Source organism: Kryptolebias marmoratus, linkage group LG3, assembly GCF_001649575.2.
Source record: "Kryptolebias marmoratus isolate JLee-2015 linkage group LG3, ASM164957v2, whole genome shotgun sequence".
Classification (NCBI taxonomy): domain Eukaryota; kingdom Metazoa; phylum Chordata; class Actinopteri; order Cyprinodontiformes; family Rivulidae; genus Kryptolebias; species Kryptolebias marmoratus.
The window spans coordinates 14,671,583-14,692,206 of NC_051432.1; the positions used below are offsets into that span (position 1 = coordinate 14,671,583).

Genomic DNA, 20,624 nt, shown 5'->3' on the forward strand with positions numbered 1-20,624 from the left:
TCATTTCAGCAAGTAGCAGGTCTGCACAGAGCCCATTTCCATCTGTGCCTGTATGAGACATGTAAAGTCTGGAGTACTAATCAACAGTGCTGGGTTCAAACTCATAACCATAAACAAACACTTCATCACCTGTGTTCGGAGCCGGCCCAAACACCCAAGCCCTTCATGCTGTAATGGGCTTTTCTTATATGCGAAGCCAAAGTCGACTAAGGGAGAAAAGACCAACCTTACAGACTCGCCGCTAAAATAACAACCAAAGAAGCTGAACGTATAAGTAGCGCCATTAAAACGCTAAAGCCAGGTTTGCTTATAAGTGGAAAAGACAAGTCACTGTTAATACGGAGGGTCATTCCACTGATGTGAAGTCAGAGAAAATGCGTTGGTTATGATGAAGGACTTATTATGTCATGTCATCATGGTGGCTGAAGCAAAACACCAAATCTCCCACGCTGCATTCACTTCCACAAAGGTTCCCTGTCAGAACACAGGACAGATACTAAAAAGGGATTTTTCTTTATGGGTGTCTATCTAAAACAAACTGCTCTTTAATTCTCCGAAATCAATGGACAATCATGAGAAGTGATTTCATAGTATATTAAAAGTTAGAAAATCATTCTTTTGTCCAGAGTGACTGTAGCAGTCAGTGTGCATATTTCAGAATTAAAAGCGTAACATCAAACAAACAAGTGTTTTCTTTTTCCAAGTAGAAAGCCGGGGCAAAAAGACAGCAGATTATGCTCTGCTGGCTTCCTAAACAGACAGCCAGAAGGGCACAACTTGCTGGCAGCAGGGGCATTATGACTTGCGACACTGTAATCACGGGCAGCACCTTCCATTACAAGGCCTGCCTGACAGGGTCAGCCAACGTGGACGCTGGCTCTGCCGGGAGAGACAGCTTAGTGAGGACAAAATTATAATGACTGGCATTAATCGAGTCAATTACACTGAGTTGTGTCTCCTATAATCCATCCAAGGTTAAAAATGAATGTGTTTCGGTGTTTGGGGTGGAAATGGGCTGCTGGTGAGGTGACTTCAGAGTGGAAAGAACAATAATCACCCAAAGTCACATAATGGCAGAAAATAATAACTCAAAGCTCGAAAGACACATATTCAAACAAATGAACTCCAGTCTTGGCAAAAACGTGTTTTTAATTTTAAAAAAAAGATAAAGAAAAACACCCATACAACCTTTTGGCTGAAATTAAATTGCTTGTGTGTTTATAATTGCCATCCAATCATGTTTTGCCCTTTTACTTTGGCAAACAACCAGCTTGTAAAACAAGGAAATGAGTCTCACAGCAGCGGTGTTGTACCAGTTGTAGCTTTATCTAAGTGCTGAATTTGTTGTCAGATGATGCCTTGTCTACCTCCCTCTCTCCCTCTGTGGGTTGAGAGGGTTAACCAGGATAATAGACCGGAGAATGGTGGCTCATTACAAGATATCAGCCCTATGTTTATCAATTAGAGTGACAGAGAAAGGTCTAGTGGTGTTGCCATGCCACAGTGAGTCTTCAACACACACACCCTGACAGAAAGAAAAGAGGGTCTCGGGTTCTTCTGTAGAAGAGCGGGAGGAAGAAACAAAACCAGCAAATATATTATTAAAGCACTTGATTTGCAATCTCTTGACACTGGTGGCACATCTGGGCTACAAGCACTCCAAGGCTCGGCTATCGCTCTGCAAGAATCTCCAATTTCTCCCACCCGTCGACAAGCACTCCCTGAGGGTTTCATTTACAAACGGGCAGAGAATCTGTCCAGAGGAAGGCGAAACATCAGGCCCGTCCTTGTCTGGTATCAGAGAATGCAAATGCACAACAAATAAATTCTTCCTGGAACACAATGGAGGTCCGGGGAGACAAGACGACAAAATGAGAAAGGAGGATGGGGGTCGCTAAACAAAAGTAGATACTGAACCAGTCCACCAATTGGTTTCAGAGAGATTCTCGTGCACTTGATCTCTTGCCCTCGAGTTTTCAAATTGCAACATAAAATGTCACCAGGGGAATTCAGACAATGGGCTAGGAAAGAAACGAGTGAAAGAAAGAGGAGGGGGAGAAAAATGAGGGCTTAAAAGTACAATGGCGAACAAAAGTCACCAAATGACAATGTCTGACAGGCACTTCAATTCTGGAACGATGCCCCTGTCATGCAGTGCTCCCGAGTATTGATTTTTTTTTTTTTCCTTCTCTTGTAGTGCCAGAAGAAAAAAAATAATCTAATCCAGCTGAAACAGATCCCTGCTGCTGGCAAAAGCTAGTGGCCATCAAGGTTAACGCAGGCACAACACTTATCAAAGTATCTCCCTCCTCCTCCTCCCTCCCTGCTCCACCCTTCACACAGTCTGTGGCCAGTCTTTAATGGACTGGTCACCATGCATGGCTGGAAGCCTCTCCATCTTCTCTATAAAGAAACATCTTGTCTCTGCAGAACCGCGCCCTCCTTTTGCCACATCAGTCTAAAGTGCTGCCAACTTTTCCTCAATGGTTCAAGCTCAACTTCAAGGTCATCCACGCACAGAACAAATTAGAGTTATTAGTGTTAAAGTTGACATCTGGAGATGACAAATAGTCATAGGGCCACATGAAGCAACAAAAAAGAGACATGTTCAAACATATATAGACTTAATATAGACAAAAATGCCTAAAAGGTACATAACGCAAACCACTGACAGAGCTTTGCACAGCTCATTATAACAATGACACTTATTCAAAAATGTAAGCTCACCTTAAGGTGCTCAAATGAACAAAAAGGAAAATCAAGAGAACATTCTTGCAGTGACTAAAGAGACCATGTCAGATTGAAACAAAGGTAACTGTGGAGTGAAGTCATATTTCGGGCTTAGCTGGTCACACATAATGATGGGAGCAGTGGAGGAGGTACCTGGGGACTTCATTATGTTGACAAGACAGCAGGACTGAGACTACTGTTCACCAACCACCCTCTGTAGCCTACTTTCCTTTTCCATCTTCCAATGTCTCAAATAAAGCAGTTCATACCGTACAGTGAAGAAAGACGGGGGAAAAAAGCCAAAACACTTCTGCTTGTTATATATCCTGACAACAAATTCAGATTGCAATATGAATAGTAGCAGGATAACTATATTTGTCCAGCTTTTGAGAGCTGTTTTGTTCTACTAATATTCTAAATGTCTCACTTTCTTTTCTTTGTGGAAATATATCCCGTATTTGAATGCTGCCACAATACAGTCTGAGAAATACAGAAGTTGCTGCTTTATTCTCTTGACAACAGATTTGCCCATAATGGGATGCTCAGGCATCCAGCCCCGCTGACATTTTACATTACAGCCACGACAGCTACATGACAGTGAGCTACAGTTGGTGGCAGCTATCAGTTTGAGCGCTCATATCAGTTTAATGTGGTGAAAATAGCCTCTGGGAGTTGTGGTTTCTGACTCTCTTCTGTGAGTGTTTGAGTAACCTTTAGTCTTTAAATCCTTGCATTTTTTTTGGTTATTTTTGATAAAACTGGCATTAGGTTTGAATCTCAGAAGGTGCTTTTCTTTTGATTTCAATTAAAATTCACATTGTTATGCTAGTGCATGCCTGCTCATTTTTTTTTCCAGTTTTGCGAACATTTTCTTATTAAAAATTGCTGGCTGTTACTCAAAATTCACGGATTTAGAAACAATCAAAAGCCATTTTGACCCAAATACAGTGAAATAAATAAAAAAGGTGCAAACCATGAGAAAAACGCCAAAGTCTTCATGCAATAATCCAGTATGTTCACTAAAAAGCTTTGAATTAGAGCTGAAAAAGTATTTTTAGAGCTCCTTAGTAGAGAAAATAACTTTTCATGTGATCTGCATTGAAATGCAGGTGAGCAGATATGTAATATATGAGGATTAGTGGCTTTTTTTTGCTACTTTAAATATTATTATTATTATTTAATACTTCACTCTTCAAGAGGAGATTTATAAACACACTTGCAGTGGGAACTACTGGATTCCATGCTTGCGTTGTGCTGCAAATGCTACAGCTACACAATGACAAGAAATACTTCTACAGTGTATTACTTTAATTGGCAGTCAAGGCTGATGACCAATAACAAATGTTATTTAGCTGACTCACAACGAAGGAAAACTAGACAGGGAAGGGGAGATTAGAGTTTGTACCCAGAGTGATGGGTTTATGTGCATACTCCACGCCTTGTTTCCTGTTTTTAGTGTATTTTTGTGGCTGCATTACAGCGCCACACACAGACCTGACAGTCACTATGGTGCTTTGAGCTGCTTTAAGTGTTTTCATGAGGATGAAGACATTCCTAGAAATGGTGACATGTTTATGGGGATTTTTTTTAGCAACAACTACAACAGAAAATGATTGTTTTGGAAAACCTGCGTTTCTGTGCAAACAAGGCTTTAGATGGTTTAAGTACTGCTTCTGGCCCTAGGGTCTTGTTTTTCCTACGTGTGTGTATGAAGGTGTCTAAGGCCTGGGTTGAACGTTTTGTCCTGGTATGTTAGGAGGTCACTGTTGTGACCTGTTGAATAATTTCTAACTTAAGTCTTTATTGCAATTTGATTTGCAATAAAGTTTTGCAATGAAGTTTTTTTTTTGCTTTGTTTTGCATATTCTCTTTCTCTCCGTATAGACACACACATACAAACACTACACCTTAATTCTTGTCTTTGTCTAGACTTTTTTTGTCTTGCTCAGTACTGTCTCTTGATTTGTAATGAAGAAGACCAGGCCTATGATAACACAATATAATGAGTTTCAACTCAATGTTAACATCATTAACACAAGGAGAAGGGCCAGCTCGTTTTACAAGCTCAGCAGAGGAAACACTAAGGCAGAGTGCACTAATTAGCTGCTATCATCTGGCTTTCACAGGACCCCTTCAACGGTCAATTCAATTACTCCATATAACGGGAGAGGATGAATCAAAGGCCTATATGAAAGAAGGAAAAGGCTGCCCAGAAAGGAAAGGTAAGGTGAGAAAGAATAGAAATGACTCTGGTGTTCCTCACTTTCCTATCTGAAGCTTCTTATCTGCCCTTGTGCCCCTGAGCCCACCACATTTCATCCCTAATGAACAGCCCCATAAAAAGAGGGAGTTCGATTTCTCTCTTCTTTCTATCTCTCGGGCTCCGTCTCTTCTCTGCTTCTGTGCAAGATATCAGTCTATCATTTGCTGTGCTGGGCCGCAGCATCCGATCTGCAGATCTCCTTCGCATTAAGGATCCTATTAGATAGAGAACCCTAAAAGATAATTGGATTTCCCCCTAGTTATCTTCATCTCTGTTTCACCCTAAGCCCACTGTAATAACTTACTCTCAGGGCCAAAGATAACTCAATTCTGCTCCACAGAGAGCCAGTGAGAGTGTGAGTGAGAAACGGCGAGACAACGAGAGGGGAAAAGCATATGTTATGTCTCTGAGGGAAACCAGTATCTAAATCAAAAGGCCCCTCTATCAACGCCTTCTGGGATATGAAATCTGACAAGAAAGAAACATAAATTTGCTTTAATGTTTTGAATTATTTTCATTTTAGAGGACGGTTGAAATCTGTTGCTGTTGTGTACAACAAGCTTTCTCACATGTACTGTTTGCAGATCAGTTTGGCCGGAGGCGGTGTACTGCACAACGTCCTTACTTCAAGAGCGACAAAATGACATCAAAACTGTGACACTGTGGTGGCCAGTTTTAGGTTGTTTTTTCCTACAAAAACAATAATCAACTCTGTCACTGAAGTGTATTATAGTAGGACAATATTTTAGAACTGGGACAAAGCTGAAAATTATTTCAAAGCCTTCCAACCTCCACCCTTGGGGTAGGGGGGTGGGGGTATTTCATTGGCCTGTTATTTTTATTGTGGCAGTGCAAAATGAAACCGTTGGCTTCAGCAGCATCAAACAGAGCTTGTATGGAGGGGAAAAATCAATACAGCAATATCAGAGCAAGACTTATCAGAGGCTCACTTCTTCTCAGAGGTCACAGAGGAGCAACTGCATTTAAGTGAGGAATTCAATTGTGAAACATAGTTTGGGACACGCGGTGCTCGATATCTGATTAGGGAGGAAACACTGAAAAGGTGGGCGGAGATAAAAGTTACAACCCAAAAGTACAAAGAAGGAGAAAAATATTGACCTTCGAGTGGCTGTATGTTTGCACTCATCCAAGTAACAGTAAATGTAAAACTTGATTTATGCTTCAGTTCAACAATAAGTCTAAACCATAGCCTGAAAAGGAGTCCTACATCACTGCAAGCTTTCATACCTGGGCACTGGTGGCAGGTGAGTTCCTGTGTGTGCTTCATGAGATGAACAGAGAATTTATAATATCATCTCATTGTCCATTAGTTTTCCATTTGTATTTGTGAGACTTGTAGAAATTAATTAACCAGTGGCATATTAGCAAATACTAAATTTCCTGAAGAAACGCATATCATTCGCAGCCTTGCATGTTAGTTTGAAACAACAATCTTGTGTGATCTGTTAGCATTCAGGGATATGTGATGAGGACAACCCTCAGCTACAACCACACTAACTTTTAGCTCAGCATCTGTAAAACTGACTGAGTTCGAGGCACTTTTTGTGTTTGATAAGGTTGGTTAGCCGAGGTGGCCATCTTTAATTGGGTGGACTTGAAAAGTTCATCTGTTGTAGATGTACATCCAGTGATCACTTTCTGCAAATCAAAATCCGTTCAGTGATGGATGAGATATTTTGCCAAACGAGACAAACAACCACACACGGACATACACGCAAGCAGGTAATTACAAGAGCCCACCTTTCAAGGCAACAGGAAACAATCAGATTTCAGCACTTTGTGTTGCAGAGTGAATATTAAACCTAATCTCAGAGATGAGGGGTCTGTACAAAGAATGAAGAAATAACAGAAATCACTGACAAAACTAAGTTTTATAAACAACATAACTGATTTCCACCTGTCTTAAGGGGTCCTAATTCACCCAAATGAGCCTCTTCTTTGAATCTTGTAGGGAAAAAGCACCATTTTCTTACAGCAAAGTGGAGGTGAGGGTGGGGGGCTGGATGTGGTGGGTTTACACAGAGTGAGTCCTGCAAACCCACTCCTCTCAGGCCTGTCTGCAGCTTTTAGTACCGGCAAGTTTTTGAGAAACAAGGGAGGGATGAAAAAAGGAGGAGGATGCCATATCCCTGTCACTACCAAAATACACCCCCAGTGGGAGTATAATGGACAGGATCTCAGCAGGACAGGAAATGATTTTGGTGAGATCTAGAAAGCAGAGGATGGAGTGTAGCAAAGTTTGAGCAGGAAGAGGGCAGCACGGGGTGCTGTTGGGTCAGAACAGAGGGGGTCCAACAGCTATCAGTAAAGGGCAGTGTTTGTATTGAGAACTGGTAGGAGGAAGAGGAGAAGTTGTGTTTCTGGGGCAAGTCTGCAGTTAGAGCAAGATGTATAGGGATAGGCAGACACTCCACAGTGGTTGGTGATATTCTATATCACACACATCTGAGATACTTATGCCAAGAAATGCTGATTATTGTCAGGTGATTAACAATGTCGCTGCCACCCAACACATCCACTTCCATTTACCAACGCAAAAAGTTATTTTGGTAAAAAATATATCACATCCTGTCTGCAGACCAATTTGATGCATGCAATACTTAAACTATACAAATATTAAGAGTTAGCTTCTGTGATCAAATACAAATGCGAGATGAAGCTGATTTACCTGTAAAAAATATTAGTTTTAACTTAACTTTCAATATTTTCTTATATCTACAAGCCATTTCATTTGCTAACAGAATATTGCCATTTTAGAATTCTTCTGCCAGAACTGTGCATCATCTTACCTCAAATTCTGCATGTTTATGTATGTCTTCAGCCCTCTGTCTGCTCAGGATAAATTCAGCTTCATTAGCAACACGAACCAGGTGGTCCTTCATGGTGTGACTGAGAAGCCTGCGGATGATGGGAAATAGCCATCGGTAAAAATTATGCAAGTAGGTTTAATGTAATGAATTTGAAAAACTATAAGTGTGTAATCTCTTCAATGGGAGGGGAAAAATCTTCTCATAATGATGATGTAATCTTAACAGCCATGTAACATCCATAAATTGGTAATAAAAGAACCGTGCAGAATGAGCAGAAAATCTTATTTGAAAACAAAACCAGACCAGATTTGTCCTGGGGTTCAGGTGCTAATTAATTTGTTAATGATATGCATCTGACAAGAGGGAGGACCTCTGGCCATGTTACTACATATGTAGTCCACCTCCCTGCTCTTATCAGTGTTGATGAAACACGCATGTTATGCGTGTTTGTGTGCAGGTCAAAGAAGCGTCTCTACAGGCCTGCAGGTCAGAGCTGTGTAAAGTGGAACAATAACAGAGCAGGAGACAGGGAGGAGAAGTGGAGGGCAGACAGAGCAGGCTGCGGCTGGAGGTGGGAAAAAAAAAAAAAAAAAAAAGAAGAGTTCAGCGGCTCGAGGACGACTGTAACCTAAGCCTGCTGTTTCAGCACAGTGCAGCAGGGGAGCGGAGGCACTGGGGCCTCTTCATCCTCCATTGCTCTACTCAGGCCTCGCTATCAATAACCCAACGACTGACCTTCTTTACGGACCTCTCTTCTAATGGCTGCACATGTGGATACTGCCTAAAGCTGGGCTGACCCAGATGAAACTACCTAAAATTAATGACATCTATCAACAAAATTTATTTTAGATAAACTGTTTAGGCTTAAGGTACAATATGAATGAAAAGAAGAATATTCTTTAATAACTGTTGGTAAATAAGTTGTTGGAAAAGGATAAACCTCCTCTATTGTCCCCAAATGGAACTTTGTGGCCTGGCAAATGTATTTTGAGGAGCTGTTCTGCAACTTTAAAGACTAAATGGCTAAAATGTAACTGTTGTTTCCCCGAACAATGAGGTTGACTGTAAACATTACTGGGACAATGAAAATGCAGGTAGATGACTGCAGGTATCAGATATTAGCTGGAAGAATCAATGAGACTGTGGTCAAGCTTAAATGACAGAACAGCAGCATCAGAAATAAATCTTTTACAGTTTAATAAAATATATGTCCAGGCCAAAAATGATTCTGTGGTCCACAGAAACATTGCTCCATTTAGTTTATATTTCCTCCCTAAATTTGTCCTTGTGTTTTACTGCATTTTAATCTCCACTGCTTTAAACAATATATTTATTCCTGGAGTGTTGGTCACAAACAAAAAAGGAGACTCTCAGCCACTCTCACACCAAATTTTAGCTCAATATCATTAAAACTAGCTGAGTTTTTGTCATTTTTGTCTTTACTATGGTCGGCTGGCTGTGGTGGCCATGTTAAATCACGTTGAATTCCAAAGTTAACAGCTGTAGATGTACACTCAGTGATTCATTAAACTCAGTTTATTGGTTCATGAATTAATATGGTAACATGACAAAAACATGCAGAAAGAGTTAGAAGTATGACTCAATATCAGGTTGAAAGAAATTTGCTTTTTCTGTCTCCAACTCTTAAAAAAACAAACTTAGTATTAAAAAAGTAAGAACATAAAACTGAAATCTATGGTATTAGTTTTAAAAAATAATAATAATTAGAACTAATTAGGGATTATACGTTTTGTTTTTAATGACTAATACCTACTAAATTAGCATTTTTAGGACCTTCAGCAGTAATCACTATTTAAGGCGAAATAACAGCCAACTCTTTAAAAACCCTCTTAAACGCACGCCAAAGGACTACACTACTAATCCAGTTAGCACTACAAGGGATTAGTGCCTGCCAATTATAAAATCTGTGGCTCAATAGAGGTTAGTGTGTCCGTCTAAGTCAGGAATTGATAAAAGTCTGAAGACTAAAAGGAAGTGTAAAGATTGAGAGTCACTTATTAGAATGAGATGGAAAAGAAAAAAGAAAAAAAACACAGGCTCTGCAAGACAAATGGCAAAAGACAGAGAAAATTATTACAAACAGATAAAGGCTCAGTCAGAGAGGCATAAACTGACAGATGGACAGAGAGAAATCAAGAGTGATTTCCCCCGGTGTCACAGAGGAACCAGCAATCAGAGCTCCTGTCACCTTCTGCCTAACCTCGCTCCTTTTCCCAAATCCCTGTGGGATGAGCAGGTATTGAATGGAGCCTTGAACTCACAGGTCCTCCATCCTCACTCTCACTCCCAAACCTCTCTACTCTGCCCAATCATTGATTGTTGTCCAGAATCTTGAATAGCCACACCATCACAGGGACCCTGGGGATCTTAAGAGACCTGGATGGGGAGTGGGGGCCGGGGGGTTGGCTATGATGTGATCTGATCCAAACATTGAGAAACTGGAAAAAAGGCCAGTGGGAAGAGACTGGAGAGATAATGAGGAGGTGCCTCAGCAGGAAGACAGGACAGCAGATAGCTGGTCAGGGTGACCTACCTGCCTTCGTTGACCAACTCAATGAAGGCCAGTCCTGCGTTCTTCTGGATGGAGTTCTGCCATTCCTGCAAACCAACACAAACAGTACAAATACATTACTGGTGGTACTTTAAAATAATGGAAAAAAAAAATTGTGAAATTTGGCTTATTTAAAAAGCCACAAGTAGCTAAGCTATCCCAAACCACAACATCTTGCAAAAGTACCTAACAACAATTCAAGAAGTGGCACATGATTAAAAAAAAGGAATAGGAGGATCATTGTCCCATTCTGCAGTGAAAGCATAAAACTTTTCATCTTAAATAGGGCTGCACAAGCAAAATTGATTGTCATTGCAATGCCAATGTATGCAATATCAGAATAACAAAGGACTCCCAATATTCCCAGCCCAGTGAAAAACTACCTTAAATGCCTAAAACCAATTTAGATACTAACTGAAATCCTAAAGCATGTGGATTGTGTTGTGAGCATTGTGATGGATGAAGAAAAAGAAAGGAGTGAGAAACTATAGGTTTTTTCCAGATGATAGTCATTAAAATATTCAACATAAATATACCAATTGTAAGTTTTCCTAATACCGTGCACCCCTCATCTTTCAGATAAAGAACTTCAGACTTTTTCTTACAGTCGGAAGTTCTTGTTATCTCAAAATGCCTTGTTTTCAAAAAAAAAATTAGCAATTCATATACAAATAATAATAATTTAAAAATTTGCAAAATAGAAGAAGGTACCAACTGCTTCAGAAAAGACTACAAAAATCACTGAGAAGAAGTGAAAGGTGTCAGGAGTGCATTTATCACAAGTAAACCCACAAATTTCTTGCCCTCTCTGACTAACGTAATGGTTCAAGGTGTCAGTCTAAACAATCCAACCACAGCTGCGCACGACTTCACGTCCTCAACTTGGAAAGGGACAAAAAGCGAAGGGAAACTCGGCGGTCATCGTCTCTCTCGTGTTCTGTTCAATATTTCAACACCTTCAACGCAAGCGTCAAAAGAATAATAAAGCAACAAGGTCATGGGTCCTGTCTGAACCTCAAAGAGCTTTCCCCCCCTTTTTCCTCTCAAGGGAAATGGAGAAATATGTGCAAAAAAAAGTCTTCTTGGAGACTTAAACTACTAAAGAGCTCCTTTATCACTTTTAAGCTGTAATTATTTAAAGTTACATTCTTTAAATTGTCTTAAAATGCTGATAAAATCTATGGAATTTTGTCTAGGAGCAAAACATTAATTGAGCTGAAACACAGGGAAAAGCAAATATACATGAGACTTTTTTTTTTAACTCTGCTGTCATCATCTCTCGAGCTGATAGAGGAAACTGTGTGTTTATGTAGAGACTAGCTTTTCAGTAAACCTAGAGATCCCAGAGGGAGCAAGATATCAGCGCTACAAGGAGGAAGGAAAGATCCATTTACAAGAATTTCTAATACTCATCCAAACATATTTGTCCATGTGTGACGCATTTAGAAACCGTATAGCTTTTCCCTCTTCGGCGCAACGAGCACATACCCATCAAAACCAATCACACACCCCAGCCGAGGCAACCATTCTTCCGGAAACGTCTGCGCACCATCACTCTGTAGCCAACTGCACGTCCCACAGAAAACATTACACTTAACCCTCAATTCATAACCGCTTTTTGTCCTGCGAGGCCATATTGGCGTTGACCGTGTTTACAATACATTCCAAATAAAGAGGGCACAGTGGGAATAGAAGTCTGGGCTTCGGGAGAGACGGAGGGGGGGGGACGGTGAGGAGTTCTGGCAGACGGGTTTGTGGCTGAAGCCTGCTCTGGAGGAAGCGTGTGAGAGCAGCCTTGGGGCTTTAGCTGAAGCACGGAGGGTAGCTAAGGGACATTAACCATGAGTGGAAAGCTTTGTGGCTGCATCCGTAGTCTACACCAAAACCAGATTTCAGGAGCTGGATTTCAAATAAACACCAGAGGAAATAAGGCTGTAAATAAAAGTCGCAACCTGCGGAGAAATGGGTCGAGGGAAAAAAATAAAACGAATGACATAAATTTTCTTTTGAGCATTTTAGTTTATGATCTCATCTAAACTAAACAATTCTTTTGCAGCGTTAACCTTAAATTGATCATTTTCCCTCTAAATTTGGGTTGACAAAAAGCATAAAGGCCATTGGCATTTTGTGGCCACAGACAAAGGTGATAGCTGACTGATGGCGTCATTATGGGCTGAAAAACGACTCCTCCAGTTGAATTAAAAAAAGCAATGACCCTGATCTGAGGGACATCTCCCGGTGACAAAAAGAAAACAGGGACAGGTCGGTGATAGAATATTGGATTTTTGGCTGCCCTGGTCAGTGATGTTGCAGCTTTTATGGCTGCGATAGGGGCCACGACCACAGCACTCCTGATGAGAGGATACAAGCAGCCATTTGTGACCTTTAACCTTTAACCTGACCTTCTAACTGCAGATAGGACAACAGAATGTGTTCTCTTCCTTGATCCTGACTGAAAACTAGTCAACAGACAGAAATTTTCCAGATGTTTTCTATTTCTACTGAGGGTTAAGTTTTGTTTTCCCTTTTTTTTTTGCATGCGACTGTGAGCATGAATGAAAGCTCGGCTATTCATGGAAATGCCCGTTTAAATCTGAAGTCGATACGACAGCTCTGTTTGGTCTGTGTTCCATGATGATGGCATTGAGTCTAAACACACATGCCATGCGCTTCCGTCATTACAGCTGATTATCCATAATCAACATCTAAATATACCACCGGCACTGGTGAGAAAACACAGACCTCCTGAGCAAAATCGCCTTTCAAACATCAGGCTCGCCACAACACAAGGAAAACATTTTCTAACACTGAAGGAAGAAATGTCCCAGCTCTCCAAAAAATAATAAATAAGTCAGCTGTGCTTTTTGGTGGCATCACTCATAATCACAAGTATTTGTTGATTTGAAAGGCTATGGGAGCACAACTTTATATGGGATGACAAAAGCATAAATTCTCAAGTCAAATATGGCAGTGCAGCTGAGGCAGGAAGAGGGTAAGAGCTACTTTTTTTCTTCCCTTGAACCTCAAAATGCCTGAAATATATACATATACTGTAGGTCTTTCTTGCAATAAGGACAAAGAGTAAGTCTGCTAGATAACTTTGACACAACGGTAACAAGTGATTACATACATATGTGCTTATAGATTGTTTTTGTGCAAATGACACAAAAAAAAAACTGACAGTTTGCTCCGACTTGTAATTTAATGATTTTAAAATTATGTCTGATAGAAACAACAACAAAAAATAATGTCAAAACCAGTGACTCCTAGCCTGATAATAATGATATTAGCAATAAGTGCTTGACTGATTAATACAGAAGCAGGGTTGTTTGTTACACTCTCTCATACAAATACCACCAGTGTCTCTTCTGGACAGCCCACATGTGCGTGTTCATATGGCAGCCGCTTAAAGAAAAACAGGCCGGCGTGTTGGTGTTTGCGTGATCAAATTCACAACTGAAGGAATATTTACTGATGTCCAAATATTTATACAGCCGAGTCTCTGAGAGCTTCATGGACTCACACTGTCAAGACTAAACTAACACAGAGTGAGAGGACTGGACCTAAAGCATCCACATCCCAAACACACGCAAAACCAAACGCCTGTTAAAAACAGTTCAACGCACTACATGAAGTCATTTAAAGCAGAGCCCATGAACGCATACTGAATATTTTATAAGCTGTTTTACTTATCCTGCAGTATAATGCGCCCCTCTTTCAGTTTAATGCGAGTGGATGTAATGGTTGTAATGGTGTGAGGAGAATGAGGCGAATTAAAAACCAACTGCAGCTGCTGCAGCTTCAAGTGGAGCAGATGCTGAAACGGTCTTCACCTGGTCCGAAACTGGAACTTTGATTACTTTTAAATGCAGCAAGACACAAAATCCTTGCATATTTATCTGAAAAAAACAAAAGCCTCAAATACCAGCCAATGGTTTATTTTCCACAAGATAATTCATTCAAATTCAAATTAAATCAAATACACAAATACAAACAAGACTTATAGAACTAGAAAAAAAAACTGCAACCTTCTAAGAACAATCCTCTCATTACGAGGCTCTGACAAAAGACTTAAGTAAAATATAAAATACAAAAAAAGTTAACACTGCATATGGGTAGGCAGGAAAACTATAGTTTCTTAATAACAGTCATGTTTGTACTGTCTTTAGAAGAATTTTATATTTAAGATCTGACCCGAACAGAAATTGACGAAAAGTCAAAAGAATGGCTTTAACTCAAAATAGTTTCTATTTATGTTGTCTTACTTTGCTCATATTGCCTGAAAAGACTGCAGTTGACATAATCAGCTCAAGTCCATCCCAATGAATTCTAGTAAATTTTAAACTGTGCCCCTCTCTTTTCTACACATCCAAATTTTCAACAGTGTGTGAGAAGATTTATTTGATGTTTGTGTGTCCAATTATCCTTCCATCTATCTGTGATTATCAATAATTTATACAACAGTGACAATCTCCTTTTTTTAAATGAAAAACGCTCATGTTGTTATAAAAGAAAGTGTTCAATGGGTTTGGTGGAAATCCACAATTAAAAAAATATTAGCTTAACTGAAAAGGTTCCATTTTTAACCAATAAAACAAATCCCATAAAACAAATAATCCAGCCTGTTGGAAATGTTACACCACCATATGACAAACTGATAAACACAAAGCAGAACAAATTTTATAAATAAATAATGCTAAAACCAGTACTCATTCAAGTACTTTAATATACGCTAGGGTAATATTTAAATAATAGTATTTAGTGAGAGTAAATGAACTGAAGCTCTTTAACATGTACAACTGTTCTACTCCACCTTCTTCAAGTAGGCCTCTGAGATACAGTTGGGACAAACTATATTCTAGTTATTGTAAAAGTACATCATGTCCCAGATTTAACCCCCTTTTTTAACCAGATAAAAATACCTTGAGTTGACTTTCCATTGCAAATCTGACCAGAAACGCCAGGACATGATTTTTATCAGCAGGGCGGCTGAGAGAGAATAGCAGGGGGAAAACATTCAAATACATTCCAAGGTCTTATAACTGGGGACCTGTCAGGTTAGAAAATATTACATTACTGGTGCCTGTCAGGAGGAGAGGTCTCAGTCAGGGAAATTCATTTATTTGAAACATGATTATATGTTGCGTATAAACAACTGACCACTTGAAGTCGGCTCACAGTAAAGCCGGCCGGGTTCCAAATTAAAAGCCACTCAATATTTTTTAAGAGTCTCCTGTCTGATTTTCTCCTCTCAGCTAGACTTCACTTCCTGTCAGGAAGCCCCCTTGACCCTCAGCTTCTTCGACACAACACCCCCCCACTGCCCCCCTTCTCCGGCTGCATAGTTGCCAACGACGGGGAGTCTTCAGGATTAAGTGCCAGTTGGTGTTACCGTGTTTTCTCTGCGTCTCACAGGAGAGAATATTTTCAAAGAATACGCGGCGTTACGGAGTGATGGTGTGGGACAGCGAGCCGCGTGGCGCAGCTGTAAAGGGGGCATGGGAGCAAAGTACGGGGCGAGGGCGAACAGGGAGGGGAAACCAGCTCTTTGATTTTCACTGATCTTGAACCTTGCGTGCCTGTTTAACTGCACAGTGGGGTGTGGGACTGACTGTGAGGAAAATGATGGAGAAAGTATTTTTGTTCTTTTGTTTCACCACATTTCTTGCCAGTTTTCTAGCCCCGTTTCTTCAACATGGTCTACATTTGATCTAACAAATAAAAAAAGACTAACACTAACTAATATGTCTACTAACAATTATAAATGAAATTTTTTTGTTTTGTTTTGTTTTTTTCTTAATCCTAAATTCTTTGACTTTTCAAATGGTTTCCTTATTTCTCAGATGATGCAATTAGTTGTTTGGAGTGTGATGACCATACACTCGAAAGGCCTGTTCCCTGACCGCAGGGGGTTTAAACGCCCATGCCTCCACCACTGGAGGTCATCGTGCCAAAGGTCAGGATGAGCCGAGGGTTTGGGGAAGTCAATGTCTTCCTCCCCGCTGACTGGGAAAGAGGTGTCCATCTGTTAAACAGGTCAACTTTGGTCGATCTGGATGGGAACATGTGATTTGAGCAGTTGTTGGATTAGTGACGTTAAAACTCATGTTACTAAAAAACATCATGTGAACCAATGGCCACAACAAAATGTTTAAGATCCCTAAAAGGTCTTAGGAGAGCATTTTAGATCGGACCAAACAAGCAGCTGACAGTCTGTAGTCTCCAGAAATGGTAAACATTTAACAGCATGACTGAGATCTGCAAATCATTCATACTAAAGGAAACGTCGGCATGACATAAAGCTGTCGCGCTGGTGTTTTACAACAACAACATAATTATGTTACTCAGGGACCATTCACTGCAACTGAAAATTCAACATAACATACAGCTTAACAGCTTGGAGAAACAATGGCAAATTAGAAGTTTGTCCGAAAGACCATCTATCTTTTTAACACGTGGTTAGGGTTATAAAAGTGGTTTTGTTGTCTCACTATTCAGAAATGATAAATTGGGATTATTTTATGGCTTTACAGAACACAAAAAAACCCACTGCCTTGACCAACTTGTTCATTATATCCCTGTAATTTCTTAAAATCTTAACATCAGTAACACCAAAATGCTCTGTAAGCATGGCAAAGTACCACAAAATCAGAATTAAATTTTTTTTAAAGATGCTTGTTCAAGGTTTGGACAAAAATCACAAGGAATTTCTTAAGATCTAATTAAACTAGTCAAAAGGTTTTTGCTGTCCGTTTTGTTCTGTGTACTCGGTCTTTGACCACAACAGAACCAGCGTTCTTCCACCTGACATCGCTGTCCCTCTCTGTGCCTTCCACTCCACTTACAGGATGCAGCTCTGATAAATGGCAGAAGGATGGATGGGCTGACAGAAGGGCTGGACAATAATGGCTGATCTACAGGACACAAAAGCAGCTACTGAGAAGATTTATGGGGCCTCTGCACAACGAACACCATCCGGTATCCAATGAGATAATTTCTCAAAACTCTGGATGGATGGCAGCAAGCACCAGTGAAACACCTTTCTCTTGTCCCAATGTATTGCTGATTAATCACATGTATCTGGGAGAAGGGAATTCTAGGAGTGCATCAAGGAAACAGCATTCTGATCATAAATATGCCACAGGGGGAAAAAGTGTAGGAGACAGAGTGAAACTATCTGAGGCAGTCAAAGGTAAGGAAAGAGGGAGGAAATGCTTTCTAACACACAAACAGTTCATGTGGCCTATGAGAGAAATACCATCCCCTTTGTAAAGGATATTGAGATGAAAAAGTTTGGAAAGCACAATATCTCTTTATATCAACCTTAAACTAATATCTTGCCTACTTAAAAATCATCAAATTGAGTTCGCCAAATGACTATAATGATAAAGTGTCCCACTCAGACTAATTCTCATTCCACACACACTGAATTAGTTATAATAAGGTTTGTTTCATGTGAAGAATGTCAGGTCATATTTCTAATTTCAAACAGGGCAAAGCTGAAACAAGTGACCCAATTGGAATTGAATATAACAATTGATATTAAATTAAAAAGATGTTTTATACACTGCTTTTATTTGTTTAAAAAATGTAGACATGTAATGGGTTTTGCTTTGTTTAGTAAGATAAAGTGGATCTTCTTAAATTATTTTGACATCAACCAAGAATGTAAAAACAGTAGTTAACAACAATGCAGAAGCAGACACCTGAAAGCCTTAGCTCTCTCTCGTTACTCTTTAAGAACTACAGTTTGTGATCATTAATCCTCACTTTGTATATTCAGCAGTCGACAAGGATCAATATTACAGATGAGAACAAGGCAGCACGCCACCCCAACAGTTAATGTCTGATCAAAATGGTCCTTTAATTGGGAGAACTGTTGTAGTCACTTCGAAAAGAGGCACTATCAAACAGTGGTTTACAATCCCCGCCTCAATGCCAAGCTGATGTGGCTGCCAATGCAACTTTCATAGGATCCCTGATTAAAAACTGCTCTGGGGTCCCTTGCCTCTTGACCCTTAACCCTGGCTCCACTCCATCTCAAAGCTTGGGAAATTAATTAAAATTTCACAGAGATGGTATCGCATCACATCTCTGATGAAGGTGTGGGGGGTGGGAAGACGGAGAGAGAGAGAGAGAGAGAGAGAGGAGGAAAAAAAAAAAGAATCCATCAAAATCATCTCCATCTACTTCATTCACCAGTTAGCTTGAAGGCAGGAAAAAGTCACAAGATGACTACAAAGGCACTTCCTGTGTGAGAATTGAGCTCTTCCTGTGCCAGAGGGCCCGAGAAACTCCACTAAATAACGTCATCCATCATGGTACGGGCTCACTCTCACTGCCTCACATGGAGAACAAACACACAAATAATTACACATTGTAATTTAGCCTGGAGGAAAGTCTGTCCCTGTTTTCCTCTTTTCCCTGGTGAGAGGCAGCATATCATTCCCACCTTTCTCCCTCCCTCCTCCCCTCCTTTACACAACAATAAAATTACATTTGCATTAGCTGTGAGAGAATTTGGTTGGATGATTTATTGAAGCAATCAACACTACACTGGCCAATCCCTGGTCCTCTCACTTAAAAAGCATGTGTGTGTGTGTGTGTGTGTGTGTGTGTGTGTGTGTGTGTGTGTGTGTGTGTGTGGCTTGACGCTCTGAGAAAAGGAAGAAATAGCTTGGGCTATGGACCAAAGGGGGAAGCGAGGCATGAGCTGTGCAGCGGAGCAATCACAGAGATTCTGCCTTTGATTAGATTAGCATTAAACAACACCCTGACAGATATGACAAATAGGTGCATTAGTGCCTGTCATTCTCCTCTCTGTGCTTTTCTGTCTTGCTTTCACTTCTGCCATTTCTTCGGCTCCGGACGTAACGGGGCTCACATTCCCTTTCTCAGTCCCACTAGCCCAAATCTTAAGGCCAACGACATCCAAACAGATGTGTAATCTGGCTGCATTACCTTTTAAAAAGAAAAAAAAAAAAACTGAAATGAATAATGAAAACCACACAATATATGGGGAGGTAAAAGGAGGCAGAAAGATATGACGAGCATTTTTTCTTTAGGAAATCAAGCTGATAAAAAAAAAGCAGAGAGAAGTGGTGAGAGGGGTGTCATTAATCAGATACGCTTTTTGTATTACTGGAAAACCGTGTTTTAAATGCAACACAAAACAAGGCCAGAGGGGTGTTATTATCTGTTGTCCTTGTCACTGAGAGAGAACACAAGTGCAACTGAATAATGAATGAAAGAAAAAAGGCTTCATATTCACAAGCAGATCTAAAAGTACATATTTTATGTGGTTTTCATGCAGTAGAAAGCCTCCAGTAGTATCTTTTAATGGTAAGCAGCCTTCCTGGAGTGATCTATTGACAACCCTGATCATTGATCTACCCACGTCTGCTTATGATCCCTGAATTAGTATTCATGAATAAGGCAGGAGCTAAATAAACTTGGCAACAAAACACCCACAAGACAATGGAGGAGAGAGGAGAAATCAATGCAAAGCACCATCAAATCTACATCATCCCTCCTCATCAGTTTGGTCCAGGCCACAAGGGCCGTCACTCGGGTCAGAGGTGACACGGACAGGTCGGCCACTCTTGACCCTCAAGCCAATATTTGTGGATGAAGATGCCGTTTCCTCAGGTTTTCGGCTCTCGCTGTAGGTGAAGGGTGAATGTGGAGAAGTGGACGAGGCAGGGTGGAGGGAGAGATAAGGCTGCACAAATTTACTGCAGTTCAAGGTGAAACTGATAAATCAGACCGATAAAGAAGCCCCAAACAGAAGTAGGAAAAGATAAAGATGCCAGACTTGCCTGAGAACACAGAAGCATGACGAGCTCCACCACCGAGTTGCTGGACTTCATACACACCAGACCTGGAGAATCACAAAAAAAAGGATGGGGGAAGACAAAATGTGTATCTGATAAATTAATCCCTGTGTGTGTTTTACTTCCAACAGCTTGCTGGACACTTGTGGAAACACATGCACACACTCAAACTTACACCAACACACAGGGATTATCTAACCTTGCGCCATCTGCAGAGGAACAGATAGTATTGATGGGCCTAATGAGTCGACATGATGTTACTGTAAACTAATACATATTTGGGCCTTGTATTACAGGCCTGACTTGGCCAGCATATGTCTCATTGATCCCTAATGGCAAGCCCTGGGCTTTTAGAGGGCAGGGGGCCATCGGAGTGTCCGCTGCAGAGGCACAGA

At 40.5% G+C, this 20,624-nt stretch overlaps 1 protein-coding gene across 5 annotated transcripts in view; it reads right to left on the bottom strand.

The window, feature by feature from the left end:
* lrba (LPS responsive beige-like anchor protein) overlaps positions 1–20,624 on the bottom strand; it is a 174,937-nt gene that overhangs the window by 90,594 nt on the left and 63,719 nt on the right. For all 5 annotated transcript variants that reach the window (XM_037974594.1, XM_037974595.1, XM_037974596.1 and 2 more), the window contains exons 33-35: positions 20,215–20,276; positions 10,379–10,443; positions 7,804–7,912 (exon numbers count right to left, since the gene is read on the bottom strand). In XM_037974594.1, the coding sequence (XP_037830522.1) occupies positions 7,804–7,912; positions 10,379–10,443; positions 20,215–20,276 (236 nt within the window). The remainder of the gene's footprint in view (positions 1–7,803; positions 7,913–10,378; positions 10,444–20,214; positions 20,277–20,624) is intronic.